Source organism: Leptosomus discolor, chromosome 12, assembly GCF_034619465.1.
Source record: "Leptosomus discolor isolate bLepDis1 chromosome 12, bLepDis1.hap2, whole genome shotgun sequence".
NCBI classification, from domain to species: domain Eukaryota; kingdom Metazoa; phylum Chordata; class Aves; order Leptosomiformes; family Leptosomidae; genus Leptosomus; species Leptosomus discolor.
Genome location: NC_141402.1, coordinates 6,380,520 through 6,405,701, shown reverse-complemented (window position 1 = coordinate 6,405,701; position 25,182 = coordinate 6,380,520). Strand labels below are relative to the sequence as shown.

The 25,182-nt window shown below is 43.8% G+C and overlaps 1 protein-coding gene across 1 annotated transcript; it reads left to right on the top strand.

Moving 5' to 3' along the window:
• Positions 1-7,546: 7,546 nt before the first annotated feature.
• Positions 7,547-24,722, top strand: LMO1 (LIM domain only 1). The gene is made up of 4 exons (XM_009956717.2): positions 7,547-7,562; positions 8,206-8,419; positions 19,726-19,851; positions 24,617-24,722. The coding sequence occupies exons 2-4, from the start codon at positions 8,214-8,216 to the stop codon at positions 24,720-24,722; spliced, it is 438 nt and encodes a 145-aa protein (XP_009955019.1). The 5' UTR covers positions 7,547-7,562; positions 8,206-8,213.
• Positions 24,723-25,182: the final 460 nt, after the last annotated feature.

Sequence of the window (25,182 nt, the reverse complement as noted above, 5' to 3'; positions counted from 1 at the left end):
TCTTCACTCATTTCTTGGAAATGAAGAAAATATGCAAATAAATTATAGTCTTTGTATATTTATTGTATTAATCCTGTGCAGGGCATGAGCATCAATGCTTGGCTTTGCAGTAAGTTTGGACAGGGGCAGGAGGAACAGTTATTTTCATACTACAATAACTTGCAATCACTACAGCGTTTGCTATTTCAGAGTTGCCAGCGCAACTTTCTGGTGATTGATGGTGTAAAATACGCTTTTGGCCTGAGTAGGGTTTCTTCTAGAAACATTTAAAAGAGTATATTCACATTTCATTAAATACAGAGCACCAGGATTCCAAATTCTTTTGTGGAATTGCACAAATTATTATAGGCTCCAAAAGTCTTGAGAAATTTCCATAAGCCTGTGAAAGCTTTAGATTGGATAGTCATCATTGCCTGCATTAAGGCCTGTGACAGATTGCTTCATCAGTGTACACAGAGCAGAACATCAAATGGCCATTTGGCAGTGGGCACTGATATTCTATTAAGGTTGCCGAAAGCTTAGGTTGACATTGTGTACGTCTGCAAAGAGGCAGAAGAAAAGATGATGATGATGATGATTGTGCAATGATATAGTTCTATTCTCCTTAAAATATTCACATATATAGCGCACCAAATCTGTCAGGGTGAGGTTAAAGTTTCACTGCTAAACCTGAGCTCTGCTACATCACACATCTTTGCTATGTCTTGAAACCTCAGTAGTAATACGTTAAACAGTGCATTTTAACTGGAAGATGAGAATTTTGCAGTGTTTACACATGTGCCTGGAAATAATTGTCTTGAGATTTTACTTCTCAAACCCTCTTTGGGATTTTTAACTTGATATAAGGTGGGTTTTTTTAATTTGATTTTCTTTCTTTTTTGAGAAGGGGAGGTACAAAAATCTCCCTGTATTTAACATTGGCACATAGGTTATTCTTCAGTGAGCCAAAACGTAAGGGATGAGGTCTTAACTTCTATGACCATTTGGCTTAGAGATTCTTCTTCCACTGGTTTGCCTTGACAACCAAACCCCCCGAATAGCAAATTTTTGAGTGTAGCGTCTTTTCAGTGATCGTCTGCAAATTGATGGAATATTGAGGAATATGGGATGAATTTCAGGCTAGTCATCTGTAATAGTAATTTCTCATCTGTGATGTTCATATACTGCTGGAAAGGTGGTTTGAGGGTAGTCTCTTCATTGTCAGAGTTTTTTTCTTCTACGGATACTGAAGGAGGGAACTGGCCACCTAAAATCAGGACCTTTGCCAGACTGTAAGATGCTAAATTGTGACTAGTCGAAAAAAATTAATCAGAATATTCTCAGACTAGGCTGAAGGTGGAAGAAATCTGCATGTCTTTTTACTGTTCCCAGGGCTTCCAGCAGTAAAAATGGATTTTACTGAAACACTACATGTGCTAAGAATAAGCTTTGGACATATGCCAATTATGAAAAATTAAAGCTCAAACAAGCATATTTTATGAGCACAGGGAAAATGTTGCTTACCGGAATGATTTATAGAAACTGTTTTGCAGCAACTATTGTTATGGTTTGCGTTCAGTCCTGTTGCCATGTGTTCCTTTATAGCTACAGGTTGTCCTCTGGTCAGAGCAACTCCTCAATAGAGAGTCTTAAAGCAGGTACTGGACATTTCAAAACTTTTGGGGAAAACGAATATCTAGATTCTAACCTAGAACTTGTGTTGTGAATCAGGACCTAGATTGGTACAGATTCAAATGTTGTGAATTATTATCTTGGGTATCTCGGTCTGTCTGAGGAGATGGCTTGAAAACAGTCTCTCTGCATGTGAGATTGGAGCAGGGCTTAAGCCATTCATGAAGCTTGTAGGCAGCTGAAACTGCCAGGAGACACTGGACTCTAAAATATGTTTCTCTAAAGCTTGTTCTAAACTGTAGGGCCAAAAAAATTGCTGTGTTACTGAAAGAAGGACTATAGCATAGTTAGAAGTACAGATCAAAATGTTTCTTCTGTTAACTGCCCTCTCCAACTACTTTTTTGCCAACTACTTTTGAGAAATTTGTTCAGTAATGATTCAGAAGAAAGAATACCACAAATGAATTGCTAAAGCCACTGTAAAAATCACCTGCTGTATATTGCAGCATGAAACTGGAAATGAAAAAAGATTGTGGTTACTCATTGAATAATTTTGATGAATGGTCTAAGGCTTGTTCATAAGCATTTAGTCGCAAGTACTCGGTGTTCCAAATGTAACGTTTTAATTGGATGTACAGATGACATGATGAGTTTCACCTTGCTAGCCATAATTCTTCAAATGAAATTCTTGGTGAAGATGCCTGAGACGGCATGCTCTCAGTTCAGTGGAAGTGCATGGTTTAACTTGTTTCACAGGGTGTAATATTCATAGAAGGTGAGTAATACAATACTGGGAACACAAAGTGAGTTTCTTTTTAAGGGAATGAAATTCACTGCATCTTTTTGGCAATGACTGTCTGCATTTACTTAAATGGGTGATGCAGGGCTCTAATGCTTTTAAATGATATCAGATCCTCTGATAGAAGACATAAGACTGCAGCTTATTTATTGTGATGAGACAGGAGTTAATAAGATTACTCCTACTCTTCAGTTACTTTTTCATCTTTTGCAGTCAAATGCTGGGTATTTGTTAGCAGGCAAAAGGAGGTCAGCTCATTTAAAGAGTGTTGATGCTAGAAATAAACACTTTTTTCCCTCAAGTGGAACTCTGAAACCTAGGCTCAATTGCCCAACTGCAAAACCCCTGTCTTTAAACCAGAATTGCTTTTAGCACTGGAACGCTGCATCCCTATAATGACCACTTACATAAATTAAAAAAAAAAAAAACCCTACCAAAAAAACCCACAAAAACCCTTTTTTAAAAAAACAGTGTAACATAAACCCACAATAAAAAATTGTAGTCTTTGGCAGACGGTTTGTTCAGAAATGTGGTAACAGTGTCTGAAAACAACTGCTCAAGCAAGAATTTGTGGTGGAGAATAAAAACAATTCCAGTACTATGTTGTGTGAGGTGCTGTACAACTACATAGGAAGCTCTGCGCTGGGGTGGTTGTCACAAACATTTCAGAAAGTAGATGTATTTTCTGTGTGTGCGTGTAACGATCTGCTTTGTTGTTGAGCAAGCTTTTACCATAAAAGTAGCTAATCTGAGGAAAAGTTTTGGTTGTTGTTGTTTTTTTTTTTTTACAAAAACAAAAACCACCAAAAAACTTGCAGAGGGAAAGAGTTAAAGCCATCTGCCTGAAAGCATTGTGTAAAACATACACACAGTGTTGGGGAAATAAGCCAATTATGTGTGCTTCACAGGAGGTGGGGGACTGACCTTTGTGTATAATTAGTTCTTTTATTTAAAGCAAAGATTTTGAATAGAATAACTAATTAGCTGTCATAAATGGCAAATTGAAGATTTTGGCCAGATTCCTTGGGGAGTGTGGGAGAACGTCCCTCCTCCCACCCCGCACTGTACGCTCTGGCTCTCCTCATTAGGGTTGTTTTTAGTTCTCTGCAGCGGTAATGAGGAGTGCAGTGGCGGCACTTCTCGGAGCCCCCTCTAACAAGGCATGAAATGCAGGTGGAGGAGAACCGCCTTCAGCTCCTGCCGCTTTCACTCAGCACATGTGGGTGTAGCAGAGGGCTTGGGTGGGAGAGGGGGAGGCCGAGGGGGGCTGTGGGAAGTTGGAGAGGGGTCTGAAAAGTCCTGGTGATATCACCTGTGTTTTATTCTCTGGACTTGACTGTATAAAATACAGGCAAGCTGCAAAGCCTCAAGGCATATATCATTAGCTAGCAGTCCCACATTACTCTTTCAGACCAATTAACCTTTAGAGTTGCATTAAAGAAATTAGGTGGTGAACTTCCATGCTTTCAGAGGGGGCCAGAAGCTCTCTTGCAGACCAGAGCACTGTGGAGCCGTACGCCATAGGACCATTGCAGATAACTGTTATTTAAAAGGTCTACCATTTATAAAAAGTTCCCAGGCTCTCTTGGAAACAAGGCTTTATGAACAGTGCCCTTAGAGGAACTGCAGCTGATTGCCATGTGAATAGAAATATCAGTAAAGTGGCTTAGAAAAATTTAGAGTTGTACTTAGTGGACACTTGTGTTATAAAGCCAGCTGAATAATTTTACAGAAAGGCCCCGACTGAGAAGATACGGGCTGATTAAAGCTAGTTTGTCTGACTGTGAATAGAGGTAGAGTTTAGATTACTCACTACAATAACAGCCTCTTTAGACACAACCATAAATTTCAGTATGTCCAGAGGTGGTGTCTATAATTTTTTAATGTGCATTGGAGCTCTGAGCACTCAGAACAGGTTTTGTTTTGTATTTACCAGCAGCAAGTCTATTAAGTTGTAAAGGGCAGAGAAGGGAGTGCAGGTAGCCAAAAATAGAAAGGCTTCATCTACTGTTTCTAAGAAAAGATAGTGATGGATGGCTAGCAACAGGAGAGGAGAGAGCAGCTTGATGGTACTTTCAGAATTTGGTAATCAATCAGCATTCCCTTTGTGATCATGTATTTAAACGGGTGAGTGTCCAGCTGTTAATTTTTCTGCTTCTGCAACACTACTTCTCATTTTGTAATCCTTGCCCACAGAGCACACATGGAATTTGTTGAAGGTGAGCCCTCTGTTTCTTGACAGCCCCAGTTAGACACCATATGCCCCTGATCAAATTGAAGTAGGTATCTTGCCATTTTTTGGTAAGTACTGGGGAAAAAAGTACATAGAGAAATAAAGCAGCATCGCAGTCTTGCAGTGGGGCAATTTCCAGAATGAAAGAGCAGCTCTCCGGGTGGTTTCTGCCTGCAAAGCCCAGACTACTTGGGGTTTTCTGGAAGGGAGGCAGGAGTAGAAAAGTGGGGTTTGATGTTGGCTGTGTCCTCTCTCTGCAAGCCTCCGACCGTGAAAGGGGTTAAGCTTCTGAGATGCTGCTCTCTTGTTGCTTGGAAATGACACGGCAAACACTCGTGGAACCCTTGCTGATCAAGTTTGGCAGTTTTTGAAATTTTGTTTCACGCCTTGCCTAGTGTGTCAACTCGCCAGCTAATTGCAGCTGCAACTTTCTGTAGTGGCGTGTGTGCTCTGTGCAGATCGGTTGGTTGGGATGTCAGAGGGAAGCCTCACAGACCAAAATGTAATTTCAAAACACTGAACCTGACCAGCAGAGGCTGACCTTGCTCGTTATTATCTGAGTGGGAATAGCAGCTTTGAACATCGTATGATCTCTGAAATGGTACCTTTTTTCATTAGAAAGCCCCCTGCTGAACACTGACCAAATATATAGCTTTTTTTCCTTGCTTAAGGTACTGTTTAAAAATATATATATCTGTTCCTTCGCTAGTTATTAGAAGAAAATCAAAGTGCTACATTCCTCTTATTCACGGAAGCCTCTCATAAGACAATGGTGTGCTTGCAATAGCGGGGAACTGAGATGGCCGCGGTGAGTGAGGGCTGCCAGGGCCACAGATGGAACAGGGACTGCCACTACAGCCGGCCCACAGCTGTCCAGGCCTGCTTGCCACCTCAGGAGACCCTCCTAACCTGCCAGCCTGCCTTTACCAACCAAACCAGCCTCTCCTAATGGTCCAGACAGGGTTTCATCCCTGTGCAACTGCCCTTGCGCTTGACCGTGCTGCTGTTACCATGGACCCCTCGCTCTGGGTGAGGGCAGTTGTTAACTCTGAAAGGGCACTGGTTTCAAAAGCACTTGAAGGTTTTGGGAAGTCCCAAGATCTTGTATTTCTGAATCACAGAGATGATCTCAAACCCCACCCATGCAGCAGTTCTCATGAGAGATGGTTTCAGGTGCTCTGGTTATCTAGAGTCTGCATTTTGAAATCTGCAGCACCTCCAGACGCAGGATCCTCAAGTTACCTAGACAAACCTTGCCAAAGAGTTGTGTGATAGTCCTCCTTGTAAGAAATCATCTTCTGCCTGTAAGGGTACACAAATCACATTTAGAGAGCCCGTGTTGGGGGCGGGTAATGACTCACTGGTGTCTAGGGCTCCTATCTTAAAATACAGTTCACACATCTAGGTCTTAGTTTTCATCGATGCAAACTGTTTTCTTTCATTATTGGCACTGATCTTGCACAGTTTGCAAAGGCAAATTCACGTATGCTCCCTTCTCTGCCTCAGAATAAGGTAGTCTCTTCTCACGATATGCTGTTTTCCTGGCATGAAGTTGGAGAGAGCATGGGATGGAGGCTTTCCGTTTTCTGGAAAAGAAATTACCCAGAAAGTGAAGCTTCTCTTTGCTCCTGAAATGTACTTTGGGGGGAAAAAAAAAAAAAAGGTGCCATGTCCAGAACCATGGGCCCACTTCCCTCGTTCTTGTAAGAAACTCTCACCAGGAGCACAGGGCTTCTGCAGTCTGACCTCCAGCACTCACAGCGTATTACACTTCTGACACTTCCCTGTCTTTTCCCTCTTTCCAAACGTGCAGGTGTTTCTCTGTGGCTGTGTACTTAGAATTTCTCTCAGGAGCGTTATGGGTTGCGTATGTGGCAGTCAAACACAGATTGAAGTTTTCACTTATTTATTGCATGTTTGCCACTGGCGTCAAAAGTTTGCTGGTATCGACGTTGCAAGCGGTATTGAGTGTGCCGCAGCGAAGACCAGGAGGGCTCTTTAAGCCTTAAGAGTTTTTGAATGTTACTTGACCTGTCTCCGTGCTGCTGAGACCACTTTGATAACAAATGGATCAATACCTTGCTGTTTGTGTAGAGGTGTCTTAAGTGCTATTGTCGTCTGCTTGCAGCTCTGACAAAGCAATTATTACTGTAGGAGTGGTGGGTTTTACATGTGCTGAGCATTAGCCACTGTCAGGTCACCCTGGCTTTTAAGGAAAGCAGCAAATGTCACTTATTACAGTGGCACTGACTCAGTCCTCTCTGTTTAAGGGACTGTTAATAATTCCATTATCAAGCTGCTACTTTCTGGGACATACAGCGCTTCCTACAGAAATGGTGGCTTAACTTTCTGTAAGAGTATATAACCAGTGACACCTGCTACTGTAGCCAGAGCATCCTCTCTCATCTTCTCTGCCTTGGTTAAGCCACAGCATGCTTGTTACAGGCCCAGCATTGTCATTTTTAGTGACTGGCACTAGTAGAAATAAAAATCAGTAATAAAGTAAAATCAAGGCTCTAGAGAAAATGGGATTCTGGCGTCTCAGTCAGTTTGTTTCTTCTTTCATCATTTCCTGTCCCCTTCCTCCCTCACAGTACAATCCTTGTTTATTTTTCCACCTTGCCTATTGACTCCATAAAATCCTGTCCTGCCTCCCTTTTAAACTGAGAAGGGCGACCGGCCTCACACCCCGGTCAGTGCGCACCACGGAAGGCACTAGCTGCTTGGAGAAGAGAAAAAAGCTGGAGACAGCAGTGTGAGGAAGGTGGTCACAGTAAGTCTCCACCAGCCTAGTGACCTGTCACCACCTCATACTCAGCTAGCTTGTGCTTGCTTTGCCATCCCAGCAGGGGCTTCCACAGAGGAAAAAATCTCCTGGCTTTTTACTGCCTTATCCAGTGGTACAGGAGGAGAAGGAAAGCTCTGCTTTGCTTAAGGACCGTGGCTTCACCAGTGGTAGAGAGGCACTGCTTGGGTTATTCTCAGCAGTCCTCAAGGGCTTTTGAATAACATTTATTTCAGAAGAGCCCCTGGGCTGCTCTAGTTTTCACTGACCAGCAAGGTTCACAAGAGAGGAAAACAGTGGTGTACCACATCTTTTTATACCCATTCCCCTCCTTTCCCCATCAAGCTTGATCCAGCCAAGATGTTGGACTGGGGGTACATACAGTGGTGGCCCTTCTGATCTTTGTAATTGCCTATGGCAGGTAATTAACAACACAAGGGTACTGGTAACAAGGGAAAAAGCAAATGCTGAAATTGCAGGCAGTTTATTCTGCTGCAAGAAGTTAATTAAAAAAAAGTCTGGTGCTTTCTGTCAGCCCTACCCTTAGGAAAAAAGGGCTGTGTTCCTGCAAGTGTTGCACTCCCACTTAACCCACGACAGCATGAAGTTTAAATTCCTTTGACTATCAGCTTCTTGCAATGTGAACTCCTTGTAATGAAATCAGCAGTAGTATTTGCTCACAGAGCTACCTATAGCCCACAGTGCTACCACAAACGCAGGCAACCTATTGGAGCTGTTTGGCTATCTTCTAAACTAAATGCTTTGTTTGCGTTGCAGGTGTGCCGATGTTATCTGTACAGCCCAAAGGGAAGCAGAAGGGCTGTGCTGGCTGCAATCGGAAGATCAAGGACCGGTACCTGCTGAAGGCTCTGGATAAGTATTGGCATGAAGACTGTCTGAAGTGTGCCTGCTGTGACTGTCGTCTTGGAGAGGTTGGATCAACTCTTTACACAAAAGCAAATCTCATTCTTTGCCGCAGAGATTACCTGAGGTAAACAGAGGAACGTACCGTGGGCTCTTCCCAAAGCCTCTCAGTGTGCTGCCAGCTGTTTGTCTTTCTAAACCTCTACTATGAAAACACGTACTTGTGCATGGTCAGCCGTGCCCAGAAGAGGCTGGAGTTTCTTCCTCTGTCTAAACATGGCTTTTTATTTGCACTTTATGTATTTTGTAGTCAGAGAGGTGGAATCCTATTTTTAGGCCAAGGTAGAAGATGGAGGGCATGACTTAACTCTTTGTTATTGTTAACCAACAAGAACAAACAGTGCTTGCTGAGAAAATTAGGAAAAGACTTAATTCTTCTTGCATTTCATTGATGTTATACTTCTGCATGTTGACTGAGACCTGACCAAACCTTTACGTTTTCTTTTTCAGTAGTAGCTTTTAGATAGACTTCTAGTGCTTATATTGAGTAAGGTTCCTCCCAAGGGGCTCTTGTCTCTTCACTAAGTAAACAGAGTAAAACACTCCAAAATTACAGATCAACTTCAAAAATTTTTTCTTCTTGAGAAAGTCTGCAGAGACCATCACTAACTCCGAGTTAGAACTAACCTGTCAGCGTGTGTCTGCAATACACAACTACACATGGGATTTTTTGCTTGGTGTGTATGGGGGGTTTGTACAAAGTACTTTATATAAACAAAAATGACTTTTAATAAGACAGTAGGCCTAATGCAGGCATTCTTATGAGGATCACATTGCAAACACTCCTGAGTTTTGCTTTGTTTTGCCTTTGGAAGCATGTACGTGATCTCCAGCTAATGTGTGCGTTTTCTTTTTTTTTTCCCCTAAAACACTGATAGCATTTCCTATGAAACTTCAGCCAGCAAACACATCTGAAGCCAAACAAAACCAACACGCTGGTTTAAGATAGGCAGGTAAAATGCTGTCTAACCTTGTGGTGTCCAGAGGCTGGCTAGAGTAGTGTCAATGATCAGATGCTTCACGTGTGTCAATTTAAAACATATTCCTGAAAATCTTTAGTAAATATTTTCTTAGTAAACTTGAACAAGCAAGTTTCTCTTTCTGAAGATGAGAGATAAAACTGAGCTGAATAGAAGAAATGTCTATTAGCTGCCATATGGAAGCTGCCACCTTGCCTTTCAGCCAGGCAGTGTACCAGAGCACCCTGCCAACGTGAGGATTTTTACTCCTGTTTGAGCTGAAACTCTCCAGGGCACACATGAACTATCTCAGCTGAAATTCTGCCACAGAAGCATTAATTGCAGGTCCACACTGGGTTAGGTGGGATGTGACCCCAAAATGTAAGTGAGGAGGAGCTTGGGTAAAGGTGGAACACATCTGAAGGGGAAAAGACAGGATAAGGAGCCTTTAGATAGGTGGAAAGGGTGTGGTGAGGAAAGAGTTGACTACCTTCACTGTCATGAAGTAGTTTTTGTACCTTGCTTAACTCTGAGTATTTACTAATGTCATAAGTCACTTGCTCTGGAAGGATCCTTAACCCTGCCTGTGCTAAGCTGAAAAAACTGAGCTCCAGAAGGTTCTTTAACCCCAAATTAGCATTTTGGTTCTTCACTGATACTCCAGTTCAGTTGTACTCTCTCTGTTTTGTGGATGTAATTCTGATGTGTCAATGAAGAACATAACAGCTTTAGATCTTCCCTTGTTGAGGACTGCATAATTTCTTCTCATCATCGTATCACAATTGGGTCATGCTTGATACTGGTCACAAGGACCCCCAAAACCTCTCAGGAGAGCTTCTTCCAGGAATAGTCTTCCTTCCAGAAAGCATAGGCTGCGTTAGTTTTTGGGGTGTTTCTTTATCTAGTTTAGCATTTCTTTATCATGTTTGGACCCTGCTTGCCAAGAAATCCGGGTCTCTCCATCAATCATCCTCATTATTTATCACTTCTCTAGACTTTGTCATTTGTGCACTTCATAAACACTGTTGTGTTTGCTGTTTGGGTTTTTTTAAATCTAACCTGAAAGACAGATATTCAGCATTATTCTACATGTTACAGAACCCTCCTAGAAATACTCAGCTGGGTGGTGATTCCCATTTGCATTTGCTTTTTGAGACCTATGAGCTACCCCATGTTTTGTCCATTTAATGAGCACCGTATTGATTTCGGTTTGTTCTAGTTTCATAACAAAAATAATGTGTGGCATCAAATCAGACATGTTAAAGTGCCAAAGGAGAGCAGTATTGATGCTGTTAAACTTAGAAGAACCTGTTTGTCACTGCATTTGTAGAGCATTTCTTTCTTTCCTTGGTTTATCCTGAGCGTGCTGCTTTGAGCTGGGAAAGCTTAATCTGTGATCTTCTCACTGGCCTCCAGATGGCACAACTTTCTGGGGCACACCAGAAAGAAACCATGAGTTGCAGACCCCAGGAAGCAGCCCATATCCCATCTTTGAGAAGAGAGGGCAATTCATGACATAAAACATGGAAGGCAACAGTTGGGGCTAGTGTTTGACTGTGTCCATGCAGCTTCTGTCACAGTAGCTATCAAGCATGGTCTCTGAAACAAACTTGTTCCGTGCCTGAAAGATGTCTTGTGGCCCCTCCGACTGCATTTGTTGGGTCAGAATAATCCCTGGCCCACCAAGGGGGGAGTCTGTTGGTATTTGTGCAGCACAGTTAAATTGCGGAGGGGAGGCTTATGTGACCTGTACTTTAAATATTGTTCCCCTGTCTGCATTTAGTCCGTTATAGCAGCTTTGACAATTAGAAATATTTCTTACTTGTTTTTGTTGGGAAGAACACTATCATTGTCATATGCTAGGACATTTGACCAAGACTTGGGTAGGAAAGAATAACATTAATTCTGTTACGCAGTTGTTAACTAGCGTTCAACCATTTAGCCAGCTTTACAGCTGCAATGTTTTGTGTTCTCGCTAACAAGTAAATTTAGGTCTATACTATTTTTCGGGGCATTCTGCCAAACTCCTGGGTTCTGTTCTCCTGATGCTAGGGAACCCTTTCAGGGTCCTCGGATAGGAATAAGGGCATTACTATGCAGTCCCATGTTTTATGGAAGTATAAAGCAATTTTTTTTTACTTTAAAACATTTTCTGTTGCCTTCTACGCATAATATTTCTTTCTCTCTCAATTTTAACCAGTAGTTCTATTAATAGAAGGAACTAAAGTTGCCATCACCATCTTCTCCACTGTCTGTTCGCTCCTGGTAATTTGAATTTTTATTCTTGAAGAATTACCCATTCCCATCATTATATAATTCGTTCACTTTAATAGTTTTAAAGCCTCTATCCACATCTTTTTTTTTTTTTTCTCATTAAACAACTCACAGTATTTGTTCTACTAGTCAAATTTTAGCAGAATTCATTCCTAAAAATAAGTTTTCATACTTCAGACTGTACTCGCACCATAAAGGGAGTACTTTATCTGGCAGACAGTCAGAGGAGTTTATTGTTGGCCACTTCCTCTGTATGCCTTTGAATAAGAACAGGGTGAACATTGCACTGACATTTAGTAGGTCAACCATCACATAAACAATTGAAAGCTAGACTGATTCTGCACCCATAAGGGTAAATATATGCATCTTTTACATCTGAAGTCCAAGAGGAATACTGCTGTATAATGACAACAAAAAAAAATTGGTGCTTCATAATCTCTTTATAGGCCAATGTTTCTTTGAATTTGCTTCTGAGATGATTGTGTTGTTCCAGCATATGTGCTTTGTTACCTGGTGAGAGGGGCTTTCCCCTCCCCTTGCTCGGTCTCCACCTACGAGCCTGCAGCTGCCCATGGCTGCAAAGGTCCAACCATTACTGCCCAGCACCAGGCTCCCGCTTGCCTCATAGCTGCGGAAGCAGTGATGTATAGGTGCTCTCCTATACACAGAAAGGGATCCTGGAATATTTTGGACGGCTTGGAAATTCAGCTGAAGCGGTTGTTAACTTGCAGGTCTGGGACCCTGTGTGTGCCACCCCTCCTGCAGGCAGGTGTCGTCGGGCCACGGCCACCGCAGGGATCAGGGACAGGGATGATCTTCCGGACTTCTGTCACCAGCGTGGGGCAGAGCGCTGGGACAGGAGCACGGCTGGCTCCCACCCCGCCACGTCGGTCTTGCTTTGGAGCCGGCTTCGTCCGAGGCGTTGGCAGTGCGGTGGGCTGCCGGCCGCGTGCACTGGTCCTCAGTGGGCTTTTAGAAGAAATCTTTCAAATGTATTTCAGTGGCTGCTAGCAGACCATAGCCTGATCATTTGTTTCAAAAGATAAACTGTCGTCATTGCTTGTGAAGGAACATTTGTTAACCTTCACATTTCATAAAACACTTTCTTGCTCATTTTTTAATCATGAAAGATGAAATTGGATCTCAAGTTGTTATCGTTGCGGTATCACCTCAGTCTCCAGCTGTGTCTAGATGGATCTTTCAATACATTTCGTCTGAGCAAATAGATTTACCATTTGTTTCATAATCACAGTTCCAGCATTCCTACCTCTAATTATTTTTGATAAGCAAATGCTATTGAAGAAACTGCTTCTGGGACAGAGAAGCTTAGCATGCAGCTCAGATGGCTCCTCGCAGCCCCCACACAGCGATGTGCGTTTGTTCCTAGGCGTAATTAAACATTCACCAAGCTCCGGTTCACAGGGACAGTTTGGGTGTTGCATCAGGATTTCCCGGGAGGAACTGACAACTTAAATTTCACTGTGAAGTGCTGATGAAGAACGTGATTTTTACTCAGCATGGTGCCCTCACACGAGCAAAGGCGAGTCAGGCTCACTTTGACAGGAGCAGAACTGTCGCTTTTGCATGTTTGATATGTTGGTGTTGGGAAAGTTTTTCATCATTTAAACTGATTAGGACCTTAATTAGACTCCAAAGAAAGCTCAAAACCTGTGTTAAAAAATGATGGCGAACCAGTAAGAGAGAAGGGCTTTCTGGGAAGCCCTGAAGCTGTTCTCAGTGGATTTCATGGAAATTCTTTTCACCCAGCTTCCCACATATTTTGATCGGTGCTGTAACCTCAGCACAGCATTGGTGCCACAACCTCAGCGTGGTGTCGGTTCCCTGGGAGGTGGAACAGCCCTGCCCACCCTGTCTGAGGGACAGAGAGTCCCAGCAGGACTGCTGTCCCCTGGCAGTGGTACCCCTTGGCACTTTTTGTATCATGGAAGCTTGAAATCCACCCTCGGCACCTCCTAGTCCAAATGAGTCATCTGCTTGGTACCAGGATTTCCAGTTGTTGGACACTGGTTTTTGCTCTGCTCCAAATGCCCCAGTGGGTTCATTCTGATAGTGAATTGCTTTAGGAGCCCTTTCGATGAAGGTCTGTACCTGGTGAATGTGCAGGGTTTAATTTTGTTCTGGAATATGAAAAAAGATCTTGCACAAACAGGGGCTCCCCGCTGTCTGGCACAGGAGGATGGATGCAAGCAAATACCCTCCCTCTGGTGGGCTTCCCCAAGCCAGTAACGAAGGCCCTAAGCCTATTAAATCATGGTTGGATGTGTAAGCACAAGTCTTCCGAAACTGAGAAGTGCATGCTGCAACTAGCAGACTTCAAGTTCATCTACCAGAGACATCACTAATACTCTGAATGTAGCCTCAGCCTGCAGAAGCTGCAACACCTTTGAAGCAGCAAGGAGAGCCTTTGGGATTTTTTTCTGCCAGAGGAACGTAGTGTGTGTGCATGCACCGAGAGCATGCCCTGCCTGCTTTTCAAGGGACACATTTAGTGTGGGGAGGAGAGGGATAAATGCAGCATAGTTGAACAAACGGTATCTGCTCAGAGCCTAAAAATGTTGCTAAATTGAAGAGCTGTTCTTGCATCGCAAGCAGGGAGCATCTTGCATGCTATGTAGGATACCCTCACTTCTACACTTGATATCTACAGATTAAGGAGGATTAATTAGCCTCAAAATACAATGAGTCTTGGCAACGTTGCTGTGCTTTGTGATGTTTTTTCCATAGGAGCTAGTCCAGGAGTTTCTCACAGCCCATGCCTTTCAGGATAAACAAGCAATTCTTGGTTTGTTCACTTGTTCCTCCCCCCACCTTTATTTTCCTTCTGCACAGTGGAAGAGGAAAGCTTATGGGATAACTCTGCCTGGCTGTGGTATATTAGCATGCCTCTAGCACTTTCAACCTTGCAGTTTTCCGGCTGTGTGTGTTCAACAGTGCCAGAGATGTCCAAGATGGGTTTTAATGTCAGCCACTTTGGTCATAGTAAGAAAGGCTGAGGCAGGGGAGGAGGACTTGGGCTTCTCTTTCCTGCTAAAAGTCCCAGCCCCACTGTAGATATCTACTGAAAATATGGAGGGAGAGACCAAATAAGTAAAAATAAGTGAACATTGAGATGTGTTCTTCAACTGAAAACAGATGCCCTTGAGCATCGTTGATGTTTATGCCCAGTAATCTCTGAACTAGTGCAGTCACTCGACCAGAGGGCTTTTTTGTACTGCACTGGTTCAACTCCTCCCGCTATGCTATCTATGAATGCCAACCCTTTGGCATGCTAGATGTAAATTCTTTGGACTTGAACCTGAAGGCTTCATGAAAGGACAGCTTGACCAACTTCATTAGTATCAAAAAGCATTTCCTTTCCTTCAGCTGACAGGACTTCCCACTGCAGCACCGACAACGGTGTCCTGGCTAGGAGTGTGCACCAGCTGATGTGTATTTACCATGCTGAAACGCCTATTGCTAAGGCTTCCCCTGAATATTACACAAGGGCTGATGATAGGGAAGTTGGGAACCTCAAGTCTGAAGTTGCATTTAAGCTTATTCTTTTTATCTTTTTAAGTGATGTTCAGGCTTTCCCTGCAATTATTGGCATATTCAGTACTTTGGTCAAATCAGACTAGTAGCTCAGCATATTTCTGGTATCCACAGATATCCACTGATAGCAAGCTGTTAAGAGCTGTCCTCACTGGAAGACTAGTTGTTTGTTTGATTCAAATGGTAGGGTGAAAACCTTTTATTTTCATGTGGATAAGTTTCAGGTATGTAAAGCAAGTCTTGTTCTACAGCAGGTCCTGAGTGAGCTAGGAAATAAATGGCAGCAGGCATATAGGGAAGGTGTATGGAAAACCTGTTTCACCTACTAGCTGGAAAGGATATGAGCATGGGGTTTGGTAGCTCTTCAAAAACTTGTCTATCCAGATAATCTGGATATACAAATATATAGAGAAATGTGTCGCTGTACACAAATGTAGATATTTGTCTGTAGATAAGTGTTTTTTCTTCTTTCAACTCATAATTCTTACCTTTCAGTTTTGACAAAGACTCTTTCTTGTTTTGGGGCATTATCAGCCTCAGCTCAGCTGTTTAACTTTGAATTTGTCTTGTTCTTGTGTTGTTTGAAAAAAATTTGATTGACACTCCCAATCTATCCTTTCTGTACCATTCCTTATTTATATGTGCCTGTTCCGGTTCCTCTTTTTTTGTCTCCTGTGAAGTCAACAGCTCCAAAATTTTCACTCTTTCTGTGGAGGGAGGACTTTCTCTCTTTCTTGATTGCAAGCTGCTAGCTAGTCAGACACCAGGCTAGAGAGAGGAGAAGAAATGGAGACTCTCTTCTTGTAGGCAATGACTAAAACAGACTGTTGTTTCTAGTGGTGACAGAAATAGGCAATCAGGTTCTCAGTTTGGCCACCCTGCACATTTTGGTCAGAGAAGGAAAAATCTGTTAAAAGGTGCTAAACTTAATGTGTTCACATGAGAAGTTTCTCACTGTTTTCCCTACAGTAAGGATCCTTTACCATCCTTTTTTCCCCTAAAACCTGCAGGGTGCTGTAACTTTACTGTAGTTGGAATTAACTTCAGGTATATTCACGGAGCTGGTGAGATCTGGATCATTGCGCAGAAGACTACGCTTTAGCCCAGGCAAGACTGCCTAAAAAGCATCCTTCGACAGTTGCCTACTGCTTCCGGGAGCGCTCCCATCTTTTCCCATTAATTCATTTGCATTCACTGCTGCTCCTGTATGCCAATTAGCTTTAATTTTTACTATACACACTGACATCAATGGCCAATGAGAACAGTGCGTAGCAGGGTTTTTAGTGTGTCTATAAACTACAGAAAATTGTCCTTGGACAAACTCCTGCTTTTAGACTGGCTGACAACAATAGACATGGTTAAGTTCAGGCTAAGAGCCATTAAACATAATTACTACCACAGGGTAAAAGTTTAATTGTGCTAAATTTTAAATCTGCATAGTCTATGCTTATTTACAAGCTGGCTGGGTCTTCCTGTTACATAAGAGGGAATAAATCTGTACTTAAAAATTGTTGCCTTTTAACTTCAAAGGGAGATTAAAAAAAAAAAAAAAGAGTTTTTTTAGAAGCAGCAAAACAACTCCAAACTGCAACTTTTCTGTATTTCCAGCTTCTTTTATGCCAATGGCTCCAAGCAGGTAAGTAGATGTTGAGCATCTTCTGATAGAGTTTTCTAATGTGCTTCAACTTTGTGTGTGTGAATGTGTAAGAGAGTATTGCATCTGTTAGGAAGATATCTGGGGGACAGAATGCAGATCAGTTTGTTCATGTGGGGTTATTTTAAATTTAACCACAGATGGGGCTTGGGGTGGAAGATTTTCTTCCTGCTCCTTGTCTTCTCTCCCTCCTCCAATAATGTTAAGCTCCCCATCTCAGAAAGTTTCAGCTAAAGTAGCTTCTGGGTAAGTAGGTATCAGAGGTGGCAGGTTTTTTATAAGCAAACAATAAAGGCAAAAGTCTGTGTTCTTTTTGCCTTTTCTTCCAGCAGATTAAAAAAAAATTGTGTTCACTGAGCTACAAGTTACAGCACATTTTTTAGAAGCACGGTGAATATACAGGGCTCTAAATCACTCCCTGAAAAGCAGATTAAAATTAGGAAGTGCTAGAATAAGTGTGAAATGTTCATCTGTTGGGAAAGGGAGGCTATGGAGGACTGTGAAACTTGATAGAAGAGAAAAAGATTAGCACACTGACTAGCTGGAAGCTACGTTTATGTAGACATTAGAAGGCAACATGATTTCAGCTGGACAGAACATAAGCTTCAGATCTTATGCAAACGGTCAAAGCTGTTTAACAATTGGTTTACCCCTCAAAACCCCTGAAAGGAGACAGGTGAATACGATGCCAAATACATTTTTCATGTTTCTTAAGCTAACTGTTTAAATAGTTAAGTGAACATCTGTCCAAATTTCCCCATCATTTCCATTTAGAAAAGTCTGCTATTTGAAGGCTGAAGAAAAGCGCCTGCTTAACAATGCAAATGGTGCTGTCTGGGGCCCCTTTATTTTGTTTAATCTAGATTGAGCTCCACACAACTGTGATGCTAATGAATAATGGATATTTTATACTTGTGCATGTAGCGGTGCTGGGCACAGAGCAAATCTAGGATTAACCTCCCAGATTCCCTGCCTAACGCATTGGACTCATTTTTTGAGTTTCTGTGACTTGGGTACTCTAAAAACGGGTGCCTGGTTTTATGGAAAATGGGAAAAACCCTGGAAAAGCTGTCAGGTTTTGCTGTGCCCAAGTGAGGTACTGTAGAAGGGGGCAGCTATGCTGGGGGAGGGAGGGACGTCTGCATTAATGGCTTGATTTGCGAGCGGGTGCTGAATGAAGGCCAGGATGTTTCAGGGTGGAGACCTGTACACTTTTCAGAGCCACATTTTTTCAGTCCAGTCTGCTGGCGTTAGGCTCAGCTGCCTCCCCTGCCTGCTTGCCTGCGGGAGCAGGGGCAAGCCGGAGTCAGCTTGCGGGGAGAAAGGGGCTGCCCTGTTACCAATTACATGGTCAGAGTTTGCCAGTGTAAACTATATAGCTGGGATTTTACTCTGCCTTTCAGCCCTCATATGATGGAGTTGTAGGGGAAGAAATTTCGGTACTTTCTTTGTGATTTTTCTGTCCTGCACAAGTGTTTCCATTTGGTTTGCATTGTTTAACTTTCAGGGAAAACGTAGTGCTGTTTCTTCATAGGAAGTCTTGGGGTTTTCCAATCAGGCCTAATAAAAGACCACTGATACCACTTCTAATGAAAAATAAGGGTAGCCTTTTTTTATAGCTGAAGAGCAAGCTAACTCCGGTAAGCACAGCGCTGTGGGAGGGTGGGAGAGCTGTGTGGAGGTTTCTATAATATTGCTGGGTGGTTTAATTCACAATTACTGGCCAGTAATAATTAGTATTGATTAGCTTGGCAAATTGCAGGTTTAGAAATTGGTTATAGATTTTCCTGATGCTTCTCGTCTGCGTGTTGTGGAATCAGCCAGAACCAATGGCTTGAAACAAACCACGAGCCCAAATCAGTCTGCAGGCAGTGACGCGTTGCATGCGCAGAGCTAATGGTCAGCAGGAATCGTACGTCTCGAGGCTCATCGCCCCAAGAATATGATTTTTAGCATCTAAACAAGTAACTAACCACATGTGTATTGACCATAGTCTCGGGTGAAACTTGGTTTTGTCGTCCTGTTGCTGGTTCGTGTGGCTTTAATGTCGCAGTGGCGTGCTGCCCCTGGTGCACACAGGGGTCTGCAGGGACATCTTGGAGAAGGGGGACAGGGGAAGGATGCTGCAGTCTTGATTGAGTCCCCCGGCGGGAGCTGTAACAGCAGCAGACATCTGGGGAGACAGATAGTGAAAGCCAAGATGAAAATGGCAAAGCTTCCAGTGCTGAAGGGCTGTCCTCAAGGACTGGGGAGCTGAAGTGGAACGGCTGAGCATGCTGTTCAGGCCACAGTGGAAAGGGCTTAGCTGGCTCCCAGGAGAGACGTGGAAGCGGGAGGAGGGGGCACAGCCAGGGAGGAAGGCTTGCTCTCTGAGATGCCTTGCAAAATGCTTGTGTACTCATTGCAAGAGAAATGGTGCTTTTTTGTTTTAAACAGCAGGTAAGTGAGGTCCTTCCTGAGCTATATTATAGTGTTGCCTGCCAGGGTTGGCAAAGTTTGCAGGTCTTCTGTGTCTTGCTGCGAGAGGCTTCCAGTCTATCTATCCATTAGGTTGGGGACAAGTGCAGATGGGGCAAGCACATGTGGAGGAGGATGGGTGGCTCTAAGCACCTACCCTACTGCTGCAGAGAGGCAGATAGTTTTTGACTGAAATTTTGTGAGCCCCAAAATAGTGCTGAAAGTGTTTAATGCTTTTCTTCATTAGCCAGCAAATTAGCCCTAGGCTCACAAACCAAATGAAGTTTCATCTCGACAACTGGAGCCTGCTCACCAGGCAGTTTTATCCCAGGTTCCCACACATTGGTTGGTCAGCGAAATGGAGACTGCAACTTCTATTTATTGGTGCAATACAGTATTTGATACTGCTAATTACACTTAATTAGTCCTTCCACCATTTAATTAAAATGGCTTCTAATGATTGTGCTTCTTTGGCAGGCTCTTTGGTACCACCGGGAATTGTGCTGCCTGCAGTAAACTGATCCCTGCCTTTGAGATGGTGATGAGGGCCAGAGATAATGTTTACCATTTGGACTGCTTTGCCTGTCAGCTCTGCAACCAGCGGTGAGGACACACTTATTAAACACACACACACACACACAAACTAATTTATACCTTTGCCCACTAAATAGGCGAAATGGTTGATCTACGCTACCTATCTGGGGCTCACAGCCTGCTGGCATGGCTTGGGCTGGTTTATTAGGCTGACCTGGATGATGCATGTAAGTACCTGTAGCCCCTTTACTGCAAATCCCCTTGGAGCTGGTGGGAGTTGGAGGGGCAAGGAGGAGCACACAGGCTGCAGATCTGGCCACGGTTGTACACAGCACAGCTGCTGCTGAATAAAACAAACTGCTTCAGTGGCCTTTCAGGATCTACTCTCTTTTCAGAACACAGATGATGGAGAATGGACCTCCTCTAAGCAAACTAATGTTATTTTGCTTAAATCAGGTTTCTGACAGGCTCAAACCCAGGGATAGCAAAGAAGAAGGAGAAAGAGAAGGGACAGGAAAGAAAAAAATACTCTAGATAAGCCCATTCAACACTAGGAACAAATCCCTTTAGTTGTGTAATTAATAGGGCATCTTGATGGTGTCATTTTGGGTGGAGCTTGTGCATTTCTGCTGGGTTTTACCCAGGGGAAAATGCACATCAATGAGTATAATAAAGGGTCATGCACGAGGTTTTCACTTGGGCTACCTGTAGCCAGCTGAATTTGCGAGGGCTGTGAAAAATCTTCCCAGCACCCTGTTTGTTGGTCATTGTAGGCAGAATGGAAGCCCACGGAACCAGGCATGATGCAGGGTGGTCTTCTGATGCATCCATCCGTCCTTGTCCAAGACAGGCCTGAAAGTGCTTGTTGTTCTTACTGCTTGTTTAGTCAGGCTGTAGTGACTGCCCAGGGCCCAAGGGTTGTGCTGGGGTTCCTGTTCTGGACTTTTGTGTTTCCCAAAGATGAACCTAGGAGGCCAATGCTTCACCCCATGTGAAGGTGTGACAGAGGTGATGAAACCCGTGGAAGATGGAGAACCTAATTCTATAAAAGCCAAGTTAAAACCTGACTTAAACAATCATCGCTCACCCTAGTACAAAAGTCACAGTGGGATCTACAATGAAGTAGCCATACACAGTGCGTGTGTGGACACAAACCCCTGCCACCTTTCCCACTAAACTTAGGAGACTGTGCAAACTGGGATCTGATTCTCCTTCCATGCCCTCTGACGGTGGCTTAGTTCATGGGGATGAATCAGGTTGCGGCTGGTTGGTGCCACAGCATGGAAGAGGAGAATCGGGCGAGCCGTTTGTCGCTCAGGTGGCTTGACTCAATCACGTTATTGAAGGTGGAGGCGGTGTTCGTTCGAGGTAGAAAACTTATTAATATTGGTGGCGTCCACAGGCGCGGTGGCAGCGCCGAGGCGGCAGTGACATCTAGTGGCTCCTGGCCTTGGGCTCCTTTCCAGAAGCCACACTATATCTTTCAGTTGCCCAGTCTTGGTTTGTTATGATTCCCGATCAGCAGCGTATGACTGCTTGAAGAGCTAATACGTTCCCTCCCCGACACGGTCTCTCTTCACACAGCTGAAACTGCTGGTTGGTTGTGGGGTTTGTCTCCAGACTTGGAAGTATTGCAGGGTGCTGCCAGGCTCAGCCCTCAGGCTCAGCTTTCTTCAGCCTGCCGATGAAAGCCGGGCAGGAGAGGGGTGCTCCCAAACTCCGTGCCCATGCTAGGGCTAGAGCATTTCAAATGTCCCTCCTGGCAGAGCAAGTCACGACTCTGGGCTGCGCAGGCAGGAGTGCTGGGTTGGCCTTGGAGTCTGTAGGATGAGTATTTGTCACCAAACTCCTACTTTACCCTAGTTTTTCTCATGGAAAAGTAGTACCTAGTACCGCCTAGTTTTCATTTTTGGGAATTCTTTTTTAAATTTAATCCTTTATTACAAAGGCTACAAAGCACCTCTCTCTTCCCTCTGCAATTGCTAACACTGTTACTGCACGCAGTGCAAAGTGCAGTCTTACTCTGCCCTTAAAATAACCTCCATGCACTGTCACTGCCTGGCAGCAAAGCGCAGGTAATCCCCCTGTTCTGGCAGAGTCATGCTTTGATGCACAAAGGATTTGCCCAGTTTGGGGGGAGCTGAGGTTTTTCTGAAAGATGGACTGAGCAGACAGAACAGAGCTATGTGTAGCTTGTTATTTTTGGCTGAGGTCAGAAGGCTACAAACTTTTATGACTTATCCTCTAGAGATTTTGGCCCAAAAGGGCCGAATGAAAGTGCTTCTGTAGCAGATGACACTGGAAGCTGAACCGAGAAGAGTGAGTTTAAGGCAAAATTGCAGAGATGGATGCCAAAATTAGTCCCGAATCAGAAGCTCCACCTGAAACCCCACCTCATTCTTCAGCTATGAAAAGATTTGATTTTGAAGACCTTTCTCTAGTTCTCTTCCAGCTTACTTGCCCTTCTATAGCTAGACTCTGTGCAGAGTGTTAAATCCATCAGAGCAAAATCTCTAATATTTTTACCGAGTGTGCAGTGTTTTCATTAGCTTCATTCTCCAAAACATCAGGTTTGCAGCAAGTCCTGCAATGCTACTCAGCCTACTGTGCTTTAAACTGTTACAAGGTCAGCATTGCCTGTCACAATACTGAATAAAAGTTGGTGACTGCTGTAGTTGGCCAGTAGGTCTGTATTACAAGGGTTTCAGGAAATCCAGCTGCTTGTGCTGCCTATATCTAAAATGTGGTTTTGCTCAGAAGAAAATCACCCTGTAGAGATGGCAGGGTAGGTTCAGTGCTTGTTTTTTGCTGCTGCTGCCTGGAACTCTATCAGCCGGCGGGACTCTGCAACAGACCTGCTCTGAGCATGGGGGCTGGAGGTACAGTCACACGTCTTGCTGTTCAGAGAGCTGCAGGCTGGGACACGTGAAACTGGGCCTGAAATTGCCCTGTTAAATCCTCTGTCTCTAGCTGTGATGCAACTCTCAGCTGAAGAGATCCCAGTTTCCTGCTGGGTTTGCAGCACTGGCAGGTAGAAAGAAATAGTCACCTTTCCAGTGAATCAAGCCCTTCTCCCAAAACTTCACAGGGTCTCAGGGTACCACTGCTGTACGTTTTGGTTCCCATGTGCTCATACACACACATACACAACCAGCTCCCTAGTTCTCCAACTCTTCCTTTGGCTCCCCTAGACCGAAACTAGGTTTGGCAAGAGACAGCTGTTGATGCTGGTGACAAGGGTAATTCTTGTATTTCTCTTCCTGGAGATCTATATTGTATTTAAGGTAAGCGAAAAGCAAGCAGCTGTATCTGTTATTTATAGTGAGTAAACCTACTCGTGGGGAAGGTGGTGTTAAGGAGAGTGTGTGTAGTACAGTTTTTAACATAAAAGCTGTCAATTAAAATTGAGATCAATTTGTAGCTTTTTAATATTCAAAACCAGTTGAGTTTTAGAATGACTAAAGCATGTGCCACAGAGGGAAGAAGATGGAAGGTCTCCAGTAAAATCATATAAAGTGAGAACCAATGCCCAGTTCTCTTTGTACCAAATTGGCAAATTAATCAGCTTATTTGCAGGTGTCCAGTTGGAGAAAACTTCTGCCCATGTCAGACCCTAAAATGATCAGTCCTGTTCTTGTAGCAGAAAATATTTGGTTTTATGGAGATGCTCTGCCTGAAGCTGCCTGAGTTACAAATCTAGAAAGCATTTTAGACAAGGGGTAGGCAATGTCCCTGCCAAAGCTCTGCCTGGGAGCAGAGGAAATGGGCATGAGACTGCCAAGTCTCCTGAGGATGGGGTCATCTCCATTGATCTTCCTTCAAAGCCCAGTAAATATTCGGCCTCTTGAGGGGCTGGTACCTACCCGTTCATCTTGGTTCAGAGCTGCCTTTTGGCGCAGTGGCCAGGGTGTCTCTCTGCTTTAGGGACCTGGTGCTGATTTAAGACTCGGCGCTTGGGGGAGGGAGGCGCAGCCCTGTGCTCTGGTCTGTCATTGCCCCACTAGCGTGATGGACAAAAACCAGCCCCTGAATGGGGTGCAAAGAGCATTATTTGTTATCTTAAGAAGTAAAGATTAGCTTCTGATTCTTGAGCAAGCAGGCAGGGTGAAAAAGCTATTGGCTGTCTATTCGCACCTCTCAGATCTTATATGTGGAACTTTTTTTGACCTTAATGGTCAAATAAAATTGTTAAATATCACAAGCCTCTCTGTCAACTTCAAGACAAACAGAACAATTTACATGGTATATAGAGAGCAGTGCCCTTCGCTCAATGAAGATAAAGGTTAGGAGTCCAACCACCAGGAAATTTCTATTTATTGTTCAGCACTGTACACAAGGGGGTGAGGAAGGACTTAATAGCCAGTCCTTGCCTGGAAATTAGTGTAAATACTGCCTCACCCGAGGGAACTGTGGAGATGTGGATACCAGCAAAAACTTCAAATAGTCTCTGTGTAATATCGCCCGTTTGATTTCCCGGTTGTAGAGCTGACACATCTTGTCTGCTGCAGGGACAAATCCCTTCGCTGCTCCTGGCCTCCTCCTGGAGGTACGGGAGCTGGCAGAGCCTGGGACCTGCTCCCCGAGCTGCTTCGTACAACCATCGCCTGGGAGCTGAGCACCGCCGTGCTGGGAAAATGGAAGGAAAAACCCCAGGGCGTGTGTGGGGAAGGGAAGTGGGGGAGAAGCACGTGGTCTTTCCCAGAGTCCAATGACACCAGCAGAGCTGGAAATCAAACCCTGGTCCCCAGAGTTGCCTTCAGACCCAAATAAACTCAAATTCCCCCTGTTCTAACCCCTGTTCGTAATAACACCGCTAATTCTTTTTATCTTCCAGATTCTGTGTGGGAGACAAATTTTTCCTGAAGAACAACATGATCTTGTGCCAGATGGACTATGAGGAAGGGCAGCTGAATGGGAGCTTCGAGTCCCAGGTTCAATAACAAACCCTGCTTCGCTGAAGCACTGTGGGATGGGTGCTCGGCCGCGTGAGCAGCGAGGGTGCCTGTCAGCTTGCCTGCAATATTTTTTTAATTCTTGGTCCAGAGAGGACTATATACATTGTAGTACTTTTCCCCCCCAACACAAAGCAGTTACAATTTTAGATGTACAGTTGTGCCTGCTTAGCTGAGCACTGCATTGCCTGTATGTTTGTGAGTTTTTGGGGTCTGGGGGAGGGCTCTGTACAGTCTGTTTTCTGTATATAAACTGGAACATTTATTTTATGAAAAATGTAATGCAATTTTATTACTGGTGTGAATTAAAAATTATGAATGTTTCCTGGTCATCTTAGCTGTGGTTTGTTCCCTATGCGGTGAAAGCCTGGGTTTCCTGTGCCTGATGTTGAACAGGCTATTAGAAATACATATACAGATCTCTGGAAACGGCATGAATAGAAACAGA